This window comes from Arachis duranensis, chromosome 9, assembly GCF_000817695.3.
Source record: "Arachis duranensis cultivar V14167 chromosome 9, aradu.V14167.gnm2.J7QH, whole genome shotgun sequence".
NCBI lineage: Eukaryota > Viridiplantae > Streptophyta > Magnoliopsida > Fabales > Fabaceae > Arachis > Arachis duranensis.
Window position 1 is genome coordinate 1,325,477 of NC_029780.3, and position 16,880 is coordinate 1,342,356.

The 16,880-nt window shown below is 27.4% G+C and overlaps 2 protein-coding genes across 2 annotated transcripts; both read right to left on the reverse strand.

Annotated features, from left to right (window-relative positions):
- Positions 1-2,578: 2,578 nt before the first annotated feature.
- LOC107463825 (uncharacterized) lies at positions 2,579-4,686 on the reverse strand. Its single transcript, XM_016082706.3, has 7 exons — positions 4,423-4,686; positions 4,216-4,290; positions 3,882-4,123; positions 3,694-3,776; positions 3,427-3,538; positions 3,026-3,100; positions 2,579-2,947 (listed from the first exon to the last, which is right to left on the reverse strand). The coding sequence occupies exons 1-7, from the start codon at positions 4,457-4,459 to the stop codon at positions 2,738-2,740; spliced, it is 834 nt and encodes a 277-aa protein (XP_015938192.1). The 5' UTR covers positions 4,460-4,686; the 3' UTR covers positions 2,579-2,737.
- A 1,598-nt stretch (positions 4,687-6,284) lies between these two features.
- Positions 6,285-10,543, reverse strand: LOC107463742 (acyl-protein thioesterase 1). The gene is made up of 7 exons (XM_016082600.3): positions 10,507-10,543; positions 9,638-9,758; positions 8,904-8,940; positions 8,755-8,824; positions 8,417-8,542; positions 7,133-7,481; positions 6,285-6,363 (listed from the first exon to the last, which is right to left on the reverse strand). Exons 1-7 carry the CDS (start codon positions 10,541-10,543, stop codon positions 6,285-6,287), a joined length of 819 nt encoding a protein of 272 aa, XP_015938086.1.
- Between the last annotated feature and the right edge of the window lie 6,337 nt (positions 10,544-16,880).

Genomic DNA, 16,880 nt, shown 5'->3' on the forward strand with positions numbered 1-16,880 from the left:
TATCATTTCAGACAACTTGAGTAGACAACTTGAATACACCCAATAATATACCATCATTTTCTCCAGTTAAGTCTCTTATTTCTAACATGGTATCAGAGTCATGGTATCCTCCTTGAAGAGGATAGGTTGTTTTCCTTGTGGTGAAATCACCGTAGTTTTTGTATTTTTTTTCTATGCCATTCTTTTTTTTCCTTTTGTCACTCCTTTGATGTTTTTCCACCTTACCGACTAGCCTATTTTGAGTTGAATGATCAAACACCATTGTCATCTGCTGCTTACCTATTCTCATGAAGAAATCATATAGTTTTCGCTCTCTTTCAGCAGTTTCGTTGCGTTCTCTTGTGGCAGGTCCATCTACGTTCTCTCGTGGCAGTTTCATTTGCGTTCTCTTGTGGCAGTTCCGTCTGCGTTTTCTCGTGACAGTTTCATCTGCGTTTCGTCGTGACAGTTTCGTCTGCGTTTCTTTCTGGCAGTTCCGTCTGCTTCCTTCAAATAGCGGCAGTTCCATATGCGCTTCCTTTCGGCATTTCCGTCTGCATCCGCGGCAGTTCTATCTGCGCTTCCTTCTGACTGCGGCAGTTCCATCTGCGCTTCCTTCCGACAGAGGCAGTTCCGTCTGCGCTTTCTTCCGCCAATTCCGTCTGCATCCGTTCTATTAGTTTATGCGTTTTTTTTCTTTTGTTGTATTAATTTTTAAATAAGTTTCAAACTCAAGTTGTCACTTGAGTTTAAGGGGGGATGTTAGAATATAATTAGGATCAATTAGGATCAATTAGTATTATTTAGGATATCTGAATATTTATTATAAGAGATTACGTCTTTATTATTATGATTCTCTTAGTACCTATAAATATTCTTTATATTGTATCATTCTACACAACTTGAATAGACACACAAATCTTTTCTCCAGTTTAGTCTCTTGTTTCTAACAGAGATAAGGAATTCAAGAGCTGGTTGTGAAAATTTTATTGTTTGAAGTTGTGATTTGGGCTAATGTATGAGCTATGGTTTGGGCTGAAACATTGGCTGTGGTGGTATTTTGTTGGGCTGTGATTTGGACTTTAAATAATATCTCTTATTCAACTAATCAACTGGAAAGTATTTGTGGCCGTGGATTTATAGGTGTTGTAACAAATTTATCATCATCCTCACTCATACACTTTAATATGTGGCGCTTTGAGATTGTATGCACAGAATAAATGTTGATCGAACAGTGATTCTTTCTACAATTCTTTACTATTTTTAATAAATCAACATCTATTTCTAATTTTCTCAATCCAACTTCAAGTGACATTTCGAGTACTTTTTAGCAATAACTATTCATCTCTAAATATTTTATTTTTTTATAATATCCCTTTACAAAAAAAATATCTAGAGTATCTCTTTTAATTTTCAATAACACCCTGTATTGTCTAGTTCATAAATTTTTTATCCACTTTCATCATTCTTAAACTTTTTACTATAATAAAAAATAAATGTCATTGGATGATTTTTCATCTACAAATTAAAAATAACAACAATAAATCACACAATACACTCTATTTTCATTATTTTTATTTTTGTATACAATTTATTTATGTTTCAACAACAAAACTCCAATCACTACTTTAATCTAAAAAGAACACTCTCTCCAAATTCCGCTTTTTACATGAACTAAACAAAACAAAAAATTTTATCTATCCATACACATTGCATTCCACCATATAAAAATAGAGCATCCAGAATTTTCAATATGCAAAACGTGTAAATCATTGCAAAACCGTAGCAGTAACTACCCTAGCACAAAAATCCTACCCAAAATCAATCAACATTCAAAATTAATGAATATTATACCACACATTCATACAAAAAAAAAGAGAAAAAAAAGGAGAAGGAACTCACGGAGCAATGGATTCTTACCTTTTACCTAAGATGGCGCCTACTACCGCAGAAGAGTGGTGGCCTTGAGACCGCGACGAGGAGGAGCGGTCGCACTACGAACGGCGTCGCCAGTTGTTGCTTCCACGGCCAGTCGGAACAACTTTGTCTTCTCACTCTGTTTTGGGTGATTTTGCATTGGTTTTGGGTGAAACGGGAAAAAGTGGTAGTGAAAAGGGGGAAGTAGCAGATTAATGGGAGAGTTATTTCAGTAATAGAGTATTTGTGCAAAATAGCATCATTTTGGTCACAGTCCACGTATACTTTCGTTGAGGAAAACTGTTAGTCCAAAAATGGACAAACGAAATTGATATTAAATCTTTTAAAAACTAATTTGATTAAAAATATTATTCGCCCGTGAGATTTGTGTAGCCATTTATTTTTTTGGGTGCACATTGTCAATAGTCTTAAGCCTTATTGATTGATCAAGGTCATGCTCCTGGCAGAATGCACCACATACCAAAGGAATGAGATTTGACCTTGACTATGCTCAACTTTTATGATTACATGAAAAGATGTACTTTTCCTGAGGCCTATTACAAACTACAACGATCGAACTCCTTATTCCTCGTGAGCTGCCTCATGAAACGCGTGTTCAACAAAAACTCAAAGGAAAACCAAAAATATGGTAAACATAAACTCAAAATTGGTATTCATTCAATTAGTGAAAAGATCAAACATTTCAAATACTTGATTAACTGAGCCAATAAACAAGTCTCTTGAAATCTTCAAAATTGTGATGGTATGTTCCAAGATACAACAATGAAATACATCAATTTATGCTATATCTAAAATTATTATATGGACATCATGATCATGATCACTCTCCCATCATCGTATCATCAATATCTTCAAAGTCACTATCACCATCAAGTGCTTCTTCATCTGATTGGTCTCCTTCATGTTTGTTATCTTGGTCAGTTTCCATTGCATCCCTTTCATCTGATTCTTCTTCTTCTTCACTATCATCATTGTCTTCAAAGATAACAGGCACTGCTGCTTCATCTTCTTCTTCCGCGGCATTGATAACCTGTTCAAAGACAAAACCATGGATAAGGTCAATGCTGATCACCTGCTAATTACATGTCGAAAACAGAAAGCAGCTTACTCCCGAGTAAAGAATGTCCAAGCAACTTGAAAGCTGAATAGTCGATTTGAAAGTGGAGACTCTTGATTCAATCAGCTGCACAATCAACGTATCCAATCAAAAATAAAATATAATAATCACACAATGTTTTATTGACGAAATTATCGCTTAACCGAAGGGTAATTTTAGAAGCAGCTAACAAAAGGCGTTAAATTGCATGTTTTAAGAAGGTTTGGGTGTAAAATGCAAATGAAACAAAGTTCAAGAGGGTTGATTAGATTTTTCACATTAAAACAAAATTCTTTTCTCAAGCACAGCAGGAAGACATGAAATACAAAAGAATGATTACTTAGAAGTCAAGGAAGCCGAAGTTCTTCACTAATATAATCATCAAATTGATTGTACATAAGTACAAAACAAACCTGATATAAAGAATTCAAAGCTCGTAATGAAGATTCTTGGGACATTATTCCACTGGCATGCTGCACAAGTAGGCACTTTAGCCATGGAAGAGCACATACCAAAATTGCACCCCTAAAGAAAGAGAGAGAAACTTCATTATATAGTTAATCAGGAATTTAAAAAATACATCAGCTCTAAACTTATTTGAAGTTAAGTTGGATACTCAAAAGGAGCATTGCCATGCTTATCATAGACAATATAAACAATTTACTTTTAGGATGTGTTACCTGGCTTCAATAATGGAAATGAGAGAATGTAGAAGCTTTAGGACATTGGATGGGTTCAACTGTGCAATTGACTTTTTAATAACCTGCAAACGGAGTTCAATCATCCATAAGAGATATATTATAGCATGAGCACAATTCAATGTTAAGATTAAAACTTAAAAGAGTAAGGAATAGAAGAAAATTTGAACCTTGTCATCTTGCGTATACAAGCAATCCAGCAGAAGGGTGCGATCGTCGGCATTTAATGCTTGCTTAAGCAAAACATGAACAGAGTCTGCACTAGGAGGTTTTACAGGATCATAAGATTCTTGAACTTTATCTTCTTTGGATTTGTTCTCATCCACTAAGGTGAGAGTAGCAAGTTTCTCTCCCATTGTTGGCTCATTCAAGTCATCATCAACTAAGACTCCATCCGCTGCTTCGTTTTGATCTGTATTCGATTCGATTCGATTCAATATCAGTTATGCGAAATATTTGCTTCAACAATTAAGCAAACCTTACAAAGGAATGGAGTAACCTTACCGCAATCGACCTTTCCTGTAGAAGAGGGAAGATCTGGATCCGATTTTGCTCGTCTTTTCTTTCTCTTCTTGCTTTCTACTTGTAAAGGACAAACAAATTAACACATAACAAATTGGAGCATTTTGCTTCGAAGTTGAAGTTCATAAGTGTGTTTAAGAAACTATAGCTCTAACAGAAAGAAGTGAAAACAGAGAGATTATTACGAACCTTGTGTGTTAGAACCATTAATCACGGTGGCATTCATCTGTTGAAATCTGGACGCAATAATCGAAGAACAATTTCTCCGGAATGGATTTATTGCGAAAATAAGAACGAACCTGCGAACTGCGAGATGGTGACGGCGGCGGTGCGACGCCGAGAGGAAGGGTTAGAGGGGAGATTGAATTGTCGCCTGAGTGAGTAGCTTCTGCTCTCGTCACTTCTCGCTTCTGTCTCTCCTCTCTTTGGGGTATTGGGAATTAGGGTTTTTGGTTTTGGGAATCAGGGTTTTGTTATTTGTTTTGAGTTGGGCTGGGTTGGGCTGTGCTTTATGTTTATCTTTTTAAGGTTTTACACAAGACCAAAAAAAAAAAAACGTTTCACTTCATTTTTTATTTTCAACTATAAATTAAAAAAATAATCATACTAGATGTATACTAAAATTACCACCAAAATCTAAGTGCGGTTAAATAATTTGACTAAATTTTATCTAACGGCTCTTAATTATCAACTTCACATTAAATTGACTGCACCTGAGCTTTCACAAAATATAAAATATATATTAAAAATAAGTTAAACTACATATTTATTTATACACAAATACATTATAACTGATTTTAATATATAAATAGTATTTTTAATTAAAAAATAATATAAAACACTATACAAGTTCTTTTTCGCAAGTTTATGTACTAGTCATTCTACAAACATTTCATGATGAGTAAAAATCTTTAAGAGTAAAATTATAAAAAATAAATTTATTTAGAATAAAAGTAATGTAATTAAGTGTAATTTACTTAAATGTGATTAAAAATATTTGAATAACTATGTACAGTAAAAAATTGATATTATTGAAATATAAAATTAAAATTTATTTCTATGTATTGTTTTTGTACTTAATGTTTTCGTTCTATTTAAGTCTCTAACGTTTTAAAATCGTCTTAATTTTATCCCGCCACAAATTCTGTTAACGGATCCTTAACAGCAGAATAATATTAAGCCAATTTTAAAACGTTAGGGCTTAAATAAAACGATTTAAATATTAGAGAAAACTTTAGAACTTATCCCAAACATTGAAGACAGAACCGATACTTTACTCTTATTTTTTGTGAATAAATGAGTTAGTTTGACGAATTCAATTCATTTTGACTATCATAATGTTTGGTTTGAAATTAAGTAAAATTTTTTCTTAGTGTATAAAATGACAAACTGAGTTTATTTATGATTTATGACTTCAAAGTTTTACTATCTGACATCTTTGTTGTATATTGGATATAATTATTTGTGAATATAATTTGGTATTTACTTTAGATATTTCTTAAATTTAAAGGTGAAGAAGCGGATAAATGAAAAATAAGTAAGATTTACAGTTAATTTAAACGATTTTTTAGAGGTATATATATGGGAAAGTTTTTGGCTGCCAACGTTCAAACATAAGAAGAAAAAAGTTCAAAATTATTAAAATACAATAACATAAAAAAATCAATTAAAAAATATATAAAATTTAAACTCAACAAAAATTCATTTTTAGTGGATTTTATATATTATGCATGGTAAATCATGCAAATTGAACTATACTTAAACATACATTTAAATAACCATAATTGTGCATAAAGATTTAAAAAAGAAAAGGAAAAAAAAAGAAGAGGATTATATATTTATTACATATACATACTTGTTTGCAAATTAAAGCTAGTTTCCCTTGTAATGTCAAATAGTACAATACATAATAGAGTGCAACTATCACCAAGCGTTAATTAATAATTAGTATTGTTAATAACATAGGCGAAAATCAGACAAGTGGCTAGTTCCCTCATTGTTTCAACGCAACAACCAACATCAGTATTTAATTTCTTGCAATTTTATTTAATTTATCCCTCAAGGCCAAGGTTTGAGTTAAGCCAATTGGCGACATCATCCATCTCTGTAGGAATTGTGTAATGACCAATCCTGCATTGCATGCACCATAATTAATTAATTAATTAATTAGTAAGTAATGATATCATACAGGCAGAGTCTATAATAAGGTAAAAACTTATGTACAAATGTGAAATTGATAATCAAGAATGATTAGATGATAATTTAATAAAAATTATTTAATAATTTTTAATAATTAATTTTATATAAATATAATTATATGTGAATTTTTATTTTATAATAATTATCATTATGTTATTAATATTTTTAAATAGAATAATTATCAGAATTAATCTCTAAAATTTTTAATATAAGATACTTTAATCTTTTTAAATTACAAAATACACAAAATAATTTTTAATATTTTTTTATTAGATGATACAACCATCTTCAATTTAATTGATCTAAATAACTAGTTTAGAATTTAAAAAGTTTTCCAAAGACGGTTTTAAGATTTTTTTTAGTTCTTCGGATTAAATTAAAAAAGAACTGTATTATCTAACAGAAATAAACATTAAAAATTATTTTGTGTATTTTAAAATCTAAATAAAAAACTAAAAATGTCTAATTTTAAAATTTGAGAAACTAATTTAAATAATTATTCTTTTAAATATTGTTAGAAGTTATATAACTATACACCATATATATGTTTGTGTGTAAATGCTACAATGACTATAGTTACTAAGAAACTTTATTTGACAATACTTTTCAAGCAATAACTAACCTTAATTTATAACTACTAAAACCATTATAATATTAAGCATGTTATTAGTATAGAGAAAAAAGATGCATAGATACATACCCATCATAAGATTTAAAAGTGATGGATCGAAAACCAGCAGAATATAAGGAGTGAGCAGATTGGTGTCCGTATTTATAGAGCACAACATCGTCAGCAATTCCATGTGCAAGGAAAATAGGTAATGAAGCAGCTCGACTCTTAGCATGTATGGTGTTAACGTTGTTGTTGTTGTTCCTTAAAAGGGTCCTACAAGTGGGTCCCCCAGGAAGCCATGAACTAAGAGCAAGAACAGAAGTGAGGTTGGAGAGAGGGTAAGGCATTCCATTTGAGAAGCTTCCCATTGCATAGCATGTTGCTGAATATGCTGCTACTGCTCCTCCCATGCTGAATCCTCCTATTCCAACTTTCACTGCCATACAATATATAACATCATTCAAAATAATGTTACAAAATTATTACTTATTTATAAAATTTTAAGTGGATAGACAGAGTATATCTAATATGTATCTCATTTACACAGAAAACATACTTTTGTTTCCAAACTCCAAATATCTTATTTGTAAATGAGATACATACAAAACAAAATTTGATTTATTTCGTGTACAATGTAAATAAAATACATATAAATTCATTTTATTTACACTATAAACAAAATAAATTATGTGATATAAATTGATAAATAAAATATAAATTATTTATTTAAAAAAGTCCCAAGAGTTTACTGTAAATTTTTGCATAATTTTTTTTTATGTTGAATTTTTTTCTTATCGATAAAAATGGAATCAATCATGGCATTTTATATTTTTTATTGTAGAATTTAGATATTATATTATAAAATTAAAAATCGACGTACACCTCTTTCACTTCAGGCGAAGAAGATCTCAATCCCTGAACATGACGAATTATACCTATGGCCAATAAGCTTACATACACAAAAACAACATATATAAAATTAAATAAAATAATTTTAAATTATTATTTTTTTAAAAAGAATGTGAATAAAATTATATGAATTATTATATGAGAAATTTTTGAAATCAACAATTTTAATATTTTTTGTCATTATTTAACTAGCACAAACACTAAATTATCTTTAATAAATAAATTTTATTAATTTATGTGAGTAAATTCTAAAAAATATTAATATAAATTATATTAATTTATATGTATAAAATTCTGATAAATATAGTTGTAAATTATATGTTTATTGTATGTAAAATATTTATAAATATAAGTATAAATTATTGCTGATCAAAAACTGATCGACTAAAGATAATAATATTTGCTGGTCATGTAATATTGTTCTTATTATATATGTATTAGGAAGAAGAAGAAATAGCATACCATGAGTTGGCTCAGTAGACAACAAGTTGGCAATGTGAGAAGCTGAGGCATCTAGACCCTCCCAATCATCATTTCCACCATTTTCTGAAGAGGAGGAGGAAGAGGATACTTCTCTCATATCAAACCCTGCATCCCAATCACTCATTAATAATAATAATAATATTAATATTTTAATTATAACAATTTACTTTTTATATGTATATAAATATAATGAGGAATATAATAACGTTAATAAATTATAATTCAAAAGGTATAACCTTCTCATCTTTATTTATAAATTTTGGATTCGGGTCTTACTCTTAATTTTAGAAGAAAAAATAAGGGATATAATAACGTACATGAAGTGCAAGAAAAACCGCCAAGTGTCTTTACTGGACGGATTGGAGCAGTTGGACAAATCCATTTTATCTGCAAAACCAAGCACCATATTTTATTTAATAATTTTTATACTTAACAAAGATTTATCAAAATGAGAAATTCTTCTTACATTTGGAAGACGGAGGGATTCCAGGAGCTGAGATGAGCTGCCACACAAAAAAAAAAATTTATTATGTTGTGTATGTTCTAATTAAGAATAATAACATAGAATAATGTTCAAGTTGTTATTCATATGTAAATATCAAGGTGTTCATTTATTTTGGTAAGAAATTAAAAATAAATAAATTATGTAGTAGTAACATGGTCCCCCCTCCAAATGCAAGAATCTTGTATATACTCTTTCAAATCAATCTTCCATCAATTAAAAATTGTTAAAATTAGCCATCAAAATCAGTTATTAGTATAAAATATATGTTAAAATATAAATACACATTTAAAATAAATTAAATAACATATATATATATTTATACACAAATATATTAATAATTGATTTTAGTAGTTAATTTTAATGTACAAATAATATTTTTAATTAAAAACAAGAACCCCCAAAATTTTACCATCAAGTACATGAAAACACAATAGTGTGCATATACCAAAGAAGCAAAAACAAATAAGAGTAACTTTATAAATTCTATAATTAAGAGAATACTAAATTTCTCAGAAAATTAATATTATTTAAACATCCAAAGGTTAATGTTAGTTTATAGAACAATTTTATCAAGATTAACAATAGAAAAAGAAAGATATTATAATTAATACTGAAATTTCAAAATAATAGAATAATAATTCTATATATCAACACAAAATACTACATTTTAATGTTGAAAAATGTATTATTCATACCTCAACCCATTGTCACCAAGACCATGGAGCCAAACTATAGTAGCTTGGTGTTTCCCTTTTGGCCTCACTACATGTGTCTTTCCAAACTCAAAAGTTCTTCTGCTACTAGGTGTCTTACTACCTGCCAAAAAAAAAAAATCAAATACAAGTTCAACTATATATTATTAAACTACAAAGAAAAATTACCAGAAACAATTTGTTTTGCCTTTAAAAGCAAAAAAATCATTTCTAATATATTTATCGATAATTAAATATTAATATTTTATTTTTTTGTTGCTAAAAGATTTTAGTCACAATTATAAAATTTGTCCATAAATTTTTTTTAATGGTCACAAAAACCGTATAACCAATTGCTATAATAATAATAATAATAATAAAAATTAAATTAACTAAAAGAAATAATATATTCTTGTTACTCAAAGTTTGTCGCTAAAACTTATTTTTGTTTTAGTAATACCTTGTAGATTTCAAATAAATCTTGAGCAATAGTAACAATATTTCTAAATGGTCCAACAGCCAAGCTTTAAGGAGTAAATTGCATGAACTATATAATACTATAGTTCAAACCTAAGAAAGCAATTGTCAATTAAAAGGTTCTTTTAGTTGCTATTATATATAGAGACAGATATGCGCCACAAAAAGAAATGAAAAGAAGAATTATAATGTATGTACAATCCTTTTTTTTAATTAATTAAGTCGGCTCATTTTCTTTTATGAATATTTTGATATATGAGGAGGAGAAAGGGTTATGGCAAAAGTGAAAATATTAATAATGAGTTTATTTAAACATATATACAACTAGGAAATAAATCCAAAATTCAACCAATAATAATAAATAATTAAGTAGGGTTGCAAATTAAAGAACTAACCAGACCCCAAAGGAGGAGAGTGTTGTGCATAGCTCATCTTTTAAGTGTTTTATTATTTGAAACTATTGAAGTGAGTGTATAGGGTTTAGGAAGAGTTTCTTGTGTTGCAATGAATGAAAAATTGATAAGGGGGTGGTGCCTAATTTATACAAGATGGAAAAAGTGGAGTATGGAATCAAATTTTGAAGTGAGTGATTTGAGTGAGTGAGGTTGCAGCTATGTTATGTTACGTGTTGTGTGCACATTACACGACACGGTTATTAAGTGATGTGCCTAGAAGAGTCTATAAATATATAAATTATTTGTATTATTAAATTTGATGTATTTCCATTTTAATTTCCCAATTCTTAGTATTTATGTAAATATTTAAATTTATAGTATTCAAATATCACATAGAATCCATGAAGAGATGGGTAATGCATTGTGTGTAGAGAGACTATAAAAAGCAAGAGAGCTTTTATGGGCAGAAAGAATCAGAGGCACATACACAGAGAGAATCTATGCTTTGTGGGCAATGGCCATAATAATAATAATAATAATAATAATAATAATAATAATAATATAGAACTATAGTGTGAGCAATAGTTTAAAAGTTTAATTATTCTGTTGGTCTTATAGTTTTATAAAAATTTTAATTAAGTTTTTATATATTTTTTTAATTGGATCTTTACATCAATTTTTCTTTTTAATTAGATCCCTCTTTGTAGTAATTGTTTAATTGTATAGAGACCCAACTAAAAAAAATTAATGCAAGAACTCAAATAAAAGAAAAAAAGTGTAAGGACTCAATTAAAAAAAATTTAGTGCAGGGACTCAATTAAAAAAAAATATAGAGAGCTAACTGAAAATTTTGTGAAACTATAAAGACTAATAGAGTAATTAAACCTATTTTAAATTAGTTCTAGTAATTTTTATTTTGAATTTTTTTAATAAAAAATTTGATGAGTTAGTTTGAAATATTAGATAAATTAGTTTATAAGAAAATAAAAGTATAAATTGATATATTTTAAAAAGCAACAAATTAATTCGTAATTATTCAAAAAATAAAATAGTTAATAAATTACATTGTATGAATTTAAAAAAAATTGTTCTTATACTTTACTAAAAATAATATTTTTAATATTCTAAAATATCATAAATCAATTTATTAAATTTTTTGTTAAAAATTAATTTATTTAAAACAAAAATATAGTTATTAAATACCCAATTTCAAATATTGCACTAAGACTATATCTACTCACCAAAACCAAACATACTACTCAAGAATATTATATTGCTGAAAACAAGAAGAAAAAAATAACCATCTATCATGGATGTTTGTATGGTATCAAATCATGATTATTTTTGTCCTAATTGTTCCTTTCTTTTCCCCCTTATCATCAGTTCCTGCTTGATTGATGGATACCAATTATACTAATTTCTAACCTTTTAATTTTCAATTACTTGATATTAGAAAGAAATGAAAGAAGAAGTGTACTAATTAACTACTAAAATCAATGGAAGTAATATGCTATCGTACTTTTTTATTGTTTGTTGTCGTAGCTAGTTGATTTCGATTTGACATTAGAATTAACCCTATAAACTATTCTTACCGATTATGATACACTCTTTTAATAAATTAAATACTATATGTTTTATGTTGTTGATCATTTTTTTTTCATATAATGTTCTAGAGTTTAAACCGTCGCTGAATATGATAAAAAAAACTATCACAAACTAGTAAGCTAATAAATATAGGGATGGCAGCACTACTTAAACTCGCAGGTATTCATTCTGTCTCTACTCATTCGGGGCAGGCAATCACCCGTCCCGCACCGGGACGGACTTTTAACGGGGGCGAATTCTTGAAAAGGGCGGAGCAGGTCGGATTTAAGTAATACCTATCCCGGTATATATATAATNATGTAAAATAATTAGTAAATGATTAATAATATTATATCATATTTAAATTTTTACTTTAATTTATGTTATGTATGTGATGATAATTATATAAATTTTGAAATTTAATTTTATTTGTTGGATTTTAATAATTATAAGAGCGGAATGGATACCCACGAAAGCGAGTTATGGTTCAACGTTTTACTACTCGCAGGTAAAAGCAGGACTGATTCTACACGGATTTGTGTACAGCAGAGCGAGATCGGATAGAGCAAAAACCCGTCTCTACCCGTCCCGTTGCATGCTACCCCTAAATAAATATAATAAAAAGAATCACCCCAATAAATGTATAAATTAGCGACATTCAATGCTTTAAAAATTATGACAAACTATGTTTTTATCTACTGTTGTCCAAAATTGTTGCCAAGTCCACTAATGACGCTCAAATTTAAAAGTGTTTATAAATCGGATTCGATTTACATATCATTTGCAGTATTTATCTAAATCTAATTTGCGTTTATTTTTACTCAAATCGATGATATATTTTTTAATTGTCACCGACTAAATTATTGCTAGGGTCTTAAATTTTAGAAGCTTTTAAAACGGCACGAAAAGTTTTAATTTTTGCTTAAAAATATCATCTAGAGATGAAACTGCATTATAGCCAGTAGATAATTTTTAATATATTAATTAGAGTAACAACTTTTACATTAGACATTTTAGTTTCAACAAATTTTTATTATTCTAAAAATATCCAAAAAAGATTTCCGTAAAATATATTGATCTTTCCCTTATTTTTAATAAAGTTTTTAATAACGTACGTGTCACATAAATAGATTTCTAACAAAATTTATTATAATATAGTTGGATTCTAAAAGCTATTATTATCAAATAAATTAGTTCTTATTTAAAATGATAAAAAGACCAATCCAATCCATTTAATAAAAATAATTCTCGAAAACTTTTAGATTGGTAAAAATTTGTTAAAAATCAAAATGACTCATTTAATATTTCTTAAAATATAATCTGAGTTTTTTTTTTTTCTCTAGTAATTATTATAAGTTTATATATCCGCACGTCCAAAGTTTCGGATATATTGTTGAAAAAAAAAATTATGAAAAAAAATGTAACTTAACGTGGTTTTGCAATGAATTAATTTAATAATTTACACTGAGCGCCAAAAGAAAAAATCTAGTTGTTAATAAAAAAAAGGATACGATTTATCAAACACTATAGTCTGATTTAATTTTATTTCCACTCAATAAAATATTACCATTATCACTATATGTTGGTGCTATAAGCAACAAAGTAAAGAGAAAAAACCACACACACATTTTGTTAACAGTAAAAACTCAGGTGCAGTTCAGTTCACGTAAAGTTGATAATTGAAAATTTTTATATAATTTAATTGATTTGACTAATTTTTTATTTAACAACTCTTATCTATTAATTTTACGTAAAATAGTCGATTGCATGTAAATTTTCACCTAGTTAATAATACTTACAACAAAGTATTGTAGACGCTAGAGATATTTTAATTTGACTTTGACTTTATTGATTCTTTGCAATTTGCATTACGAGATGCTGGCTACTTAAGCAAACCTAGCTAGTACAAAAATCTAGTTCTTAATCACTAATAAATTGCTGAATCTCTTTACTATTGTCCGGTGGAAATTAGTGGGTTAAGTTGCCTCCAACTTGGATGTGCATTCAGCTAACTTCAACTCTTTTATTTGTTTTTTTTTTATGAGTAATTTACTTATTTAAATTATTTGGAGAATTATCTTATTAGATTATAATTTTTAAAAAATATAGACACAAATACAATTTTCACAAATTAATAAAAACTGCGATCCTCTTTGATAAATTAGAATTATACGTAAATCGTTATACCTTGTTGTGATTTATGTTAAATAGTATGCATACAGAAATTACTACACTTATAATAATTTTTGAATAAATGACTGTATAATTTGTGCCTATATATTATATTTAAAAATAGGTTAGGGTTAACTAAAGTATTATATATATAATTAAGGTTCTAATAAAGTTTTGATTTGACATGATCAGATAAAAATAAAATATTTTGAAAGGTGCAAAAAGGACAGCAATTTGATATAAAAAATATTTTGTAGATCCATAATGTCTAAAGCATGAAATAATGACTAATTATAATTTTAAGAAAAGTTACAGGTTAATTAATGTATTTTAAAGTTTTTTTTTGGTGTCTATCTATTTTAAAGTTTAATGTATAATAAGTGATAATTTTGTACATGCTAATAAATATATATTAGGTTTGGTTATTGCATATAAATAGGGGTACATAGGACAGGGTAGGGTAGGTTTAAGTTCTATTTTAACTTGTGCTGCGAGATCTACATATATATATAAGAATACACTATGTATTCATATTGAAATTAAATGGTATCTTAACCAAAAGTTGAATAAAATAACTTGTCAATTCTAATTGGATGGCCAGGAATGGTTGAATACCTAATAATTAATAAGGTCATATACTAGTTAGTTTTAAAAAATAATTAAATTTGTTTTCCCTCAACTTAGGAGAGAACTCTGCTAAAGTAACATTTTCTGCCAACTAATGCAATACAATATACACTAAATTAATTAATAGCTTCAAATTAAAATAAGAGCTTAATTTTGTTATATTGATAATGTAAAATATTTTATACAGTTGTATAATTACATCTGTTATTTTATATGACTATTTATATAATTAATATAAAAAATAATTATTTTTATTGATGTAATATTATGTAATTAAATACATATATAAATTATTGTATACTGATAATATATATCAAAATTAAATTTTTAAAATATCTAAAAAAATTAGTGCACATAGGAGTATTTATTTATAGCAGACAATATATGCTGTTGCCACTTAGTTTATATCGATGAAGATTAAAAGAAATTATTATATGGTAGTATAGGTGTAATCTTGCAATATTAGGTGACTTAAGTAGACAAAAGTTGACTATAATCAAACTTAAATATTCCAAAATATATAATAAGTGCATGCAACTCTAATATATATGACTATTTTCATTTTTTTTATTTATCTATTTCTTTGGGTTTTGATTTGATTTTTTGTTTAGATATATTATTTTAGAGATCTCATTTGCAATAAGCTAGCATGGACACCGGGAAAATATTCCATTTTTGAAGAAAATTACAGGAGAACAATGGGTAACAATTATGTCTTTTAAGATTTCGATTTTAAATTAATTAGTCTAAAAAATATATATTAATTTAGTTTTTTAGAATAATAAATACACACGTTATGTTTTTTTATTAATTTATCAACTAAAACTTAAGTGTGATATTTATATATATTGTATCTATCTATGAAAGATATATAGTCATATAAATAACAATTTTTTTAACGAAATTTCATTTGTTTTGATAAAATTTGTGTTAAATAAAGAGTAGATGATAAAGGATATATATATAATCAAAAAATAAAAAATAAATAATTATAAAAAACTAAATCATTTTCCTAACTCATGTGATATAGTAACGAGACATGCATGCACCACAATAAATAACAAAATATAAAAATAATTTTGTTTTGTTTCGTTTTACACTATTTATTAGTAGAATGACATACATATTCATTATTTATTATCTTAAAAGATTTAACTGGTATTTTTTTTCCTTCAAAAATTAATTAGTTCAAAATCAATTCCTTCAAAAATTTAATTATCCTTTTACTCAAATAATTATTTTCTTCTAGCTAGATTGGCAGAGAATTAAGCTAGTATTCATCTATTGACTAGACATTTGTGAACTACAACTAATAAGTCTCTTTATTTCTAATTTTACTTTTTAATAACACAAAATATCAATTATGATACGTGTATAAAAAATTAGTCATAAAATTAAATTAGCTATTCGCATATAATATATATTAAAATTTAAAATATATAAATATTAAAAATAAGTTAAATAATACATACACAAATATATAATAATAAAAACTGATTTAATAATTAATTTTTAATATGCACATAAAATATTTTAATTTGGATGAATTACTTAGATTAATCATAAGATAAGAATAAAATAAATTAACTTATATACTTATAATAAGACAAATTAAATGAAAAACAAAATGTAAAAAATGCACTAGAAAAATGGGATAATTGTCTTTTTGAGGATCAGATACTTCCAATAAGTTTCTGAACTGTTTGCCTCGTTTGTGCGTTTATATAAAGGGGACGCATTGATGAAGAATTTTTCAGGATTTGATCGATGATTTATAGGGAAAAAAACATTTTAATTTTCTTCAAGTTTTGTGCTATATAATAATATAATTGATTAGGTGAAGATTCATTTAAAACTTAGGGAGAGAGCTTCAATCCAAGAATATGTTGGGGACTAATAAATATTATCTCTTTCTCCAAAAAGACTGTTCTTGAATGCAAGTATATATATATATCAAAGACATATATTTCTTCAAAATAGTTGTCATGTAA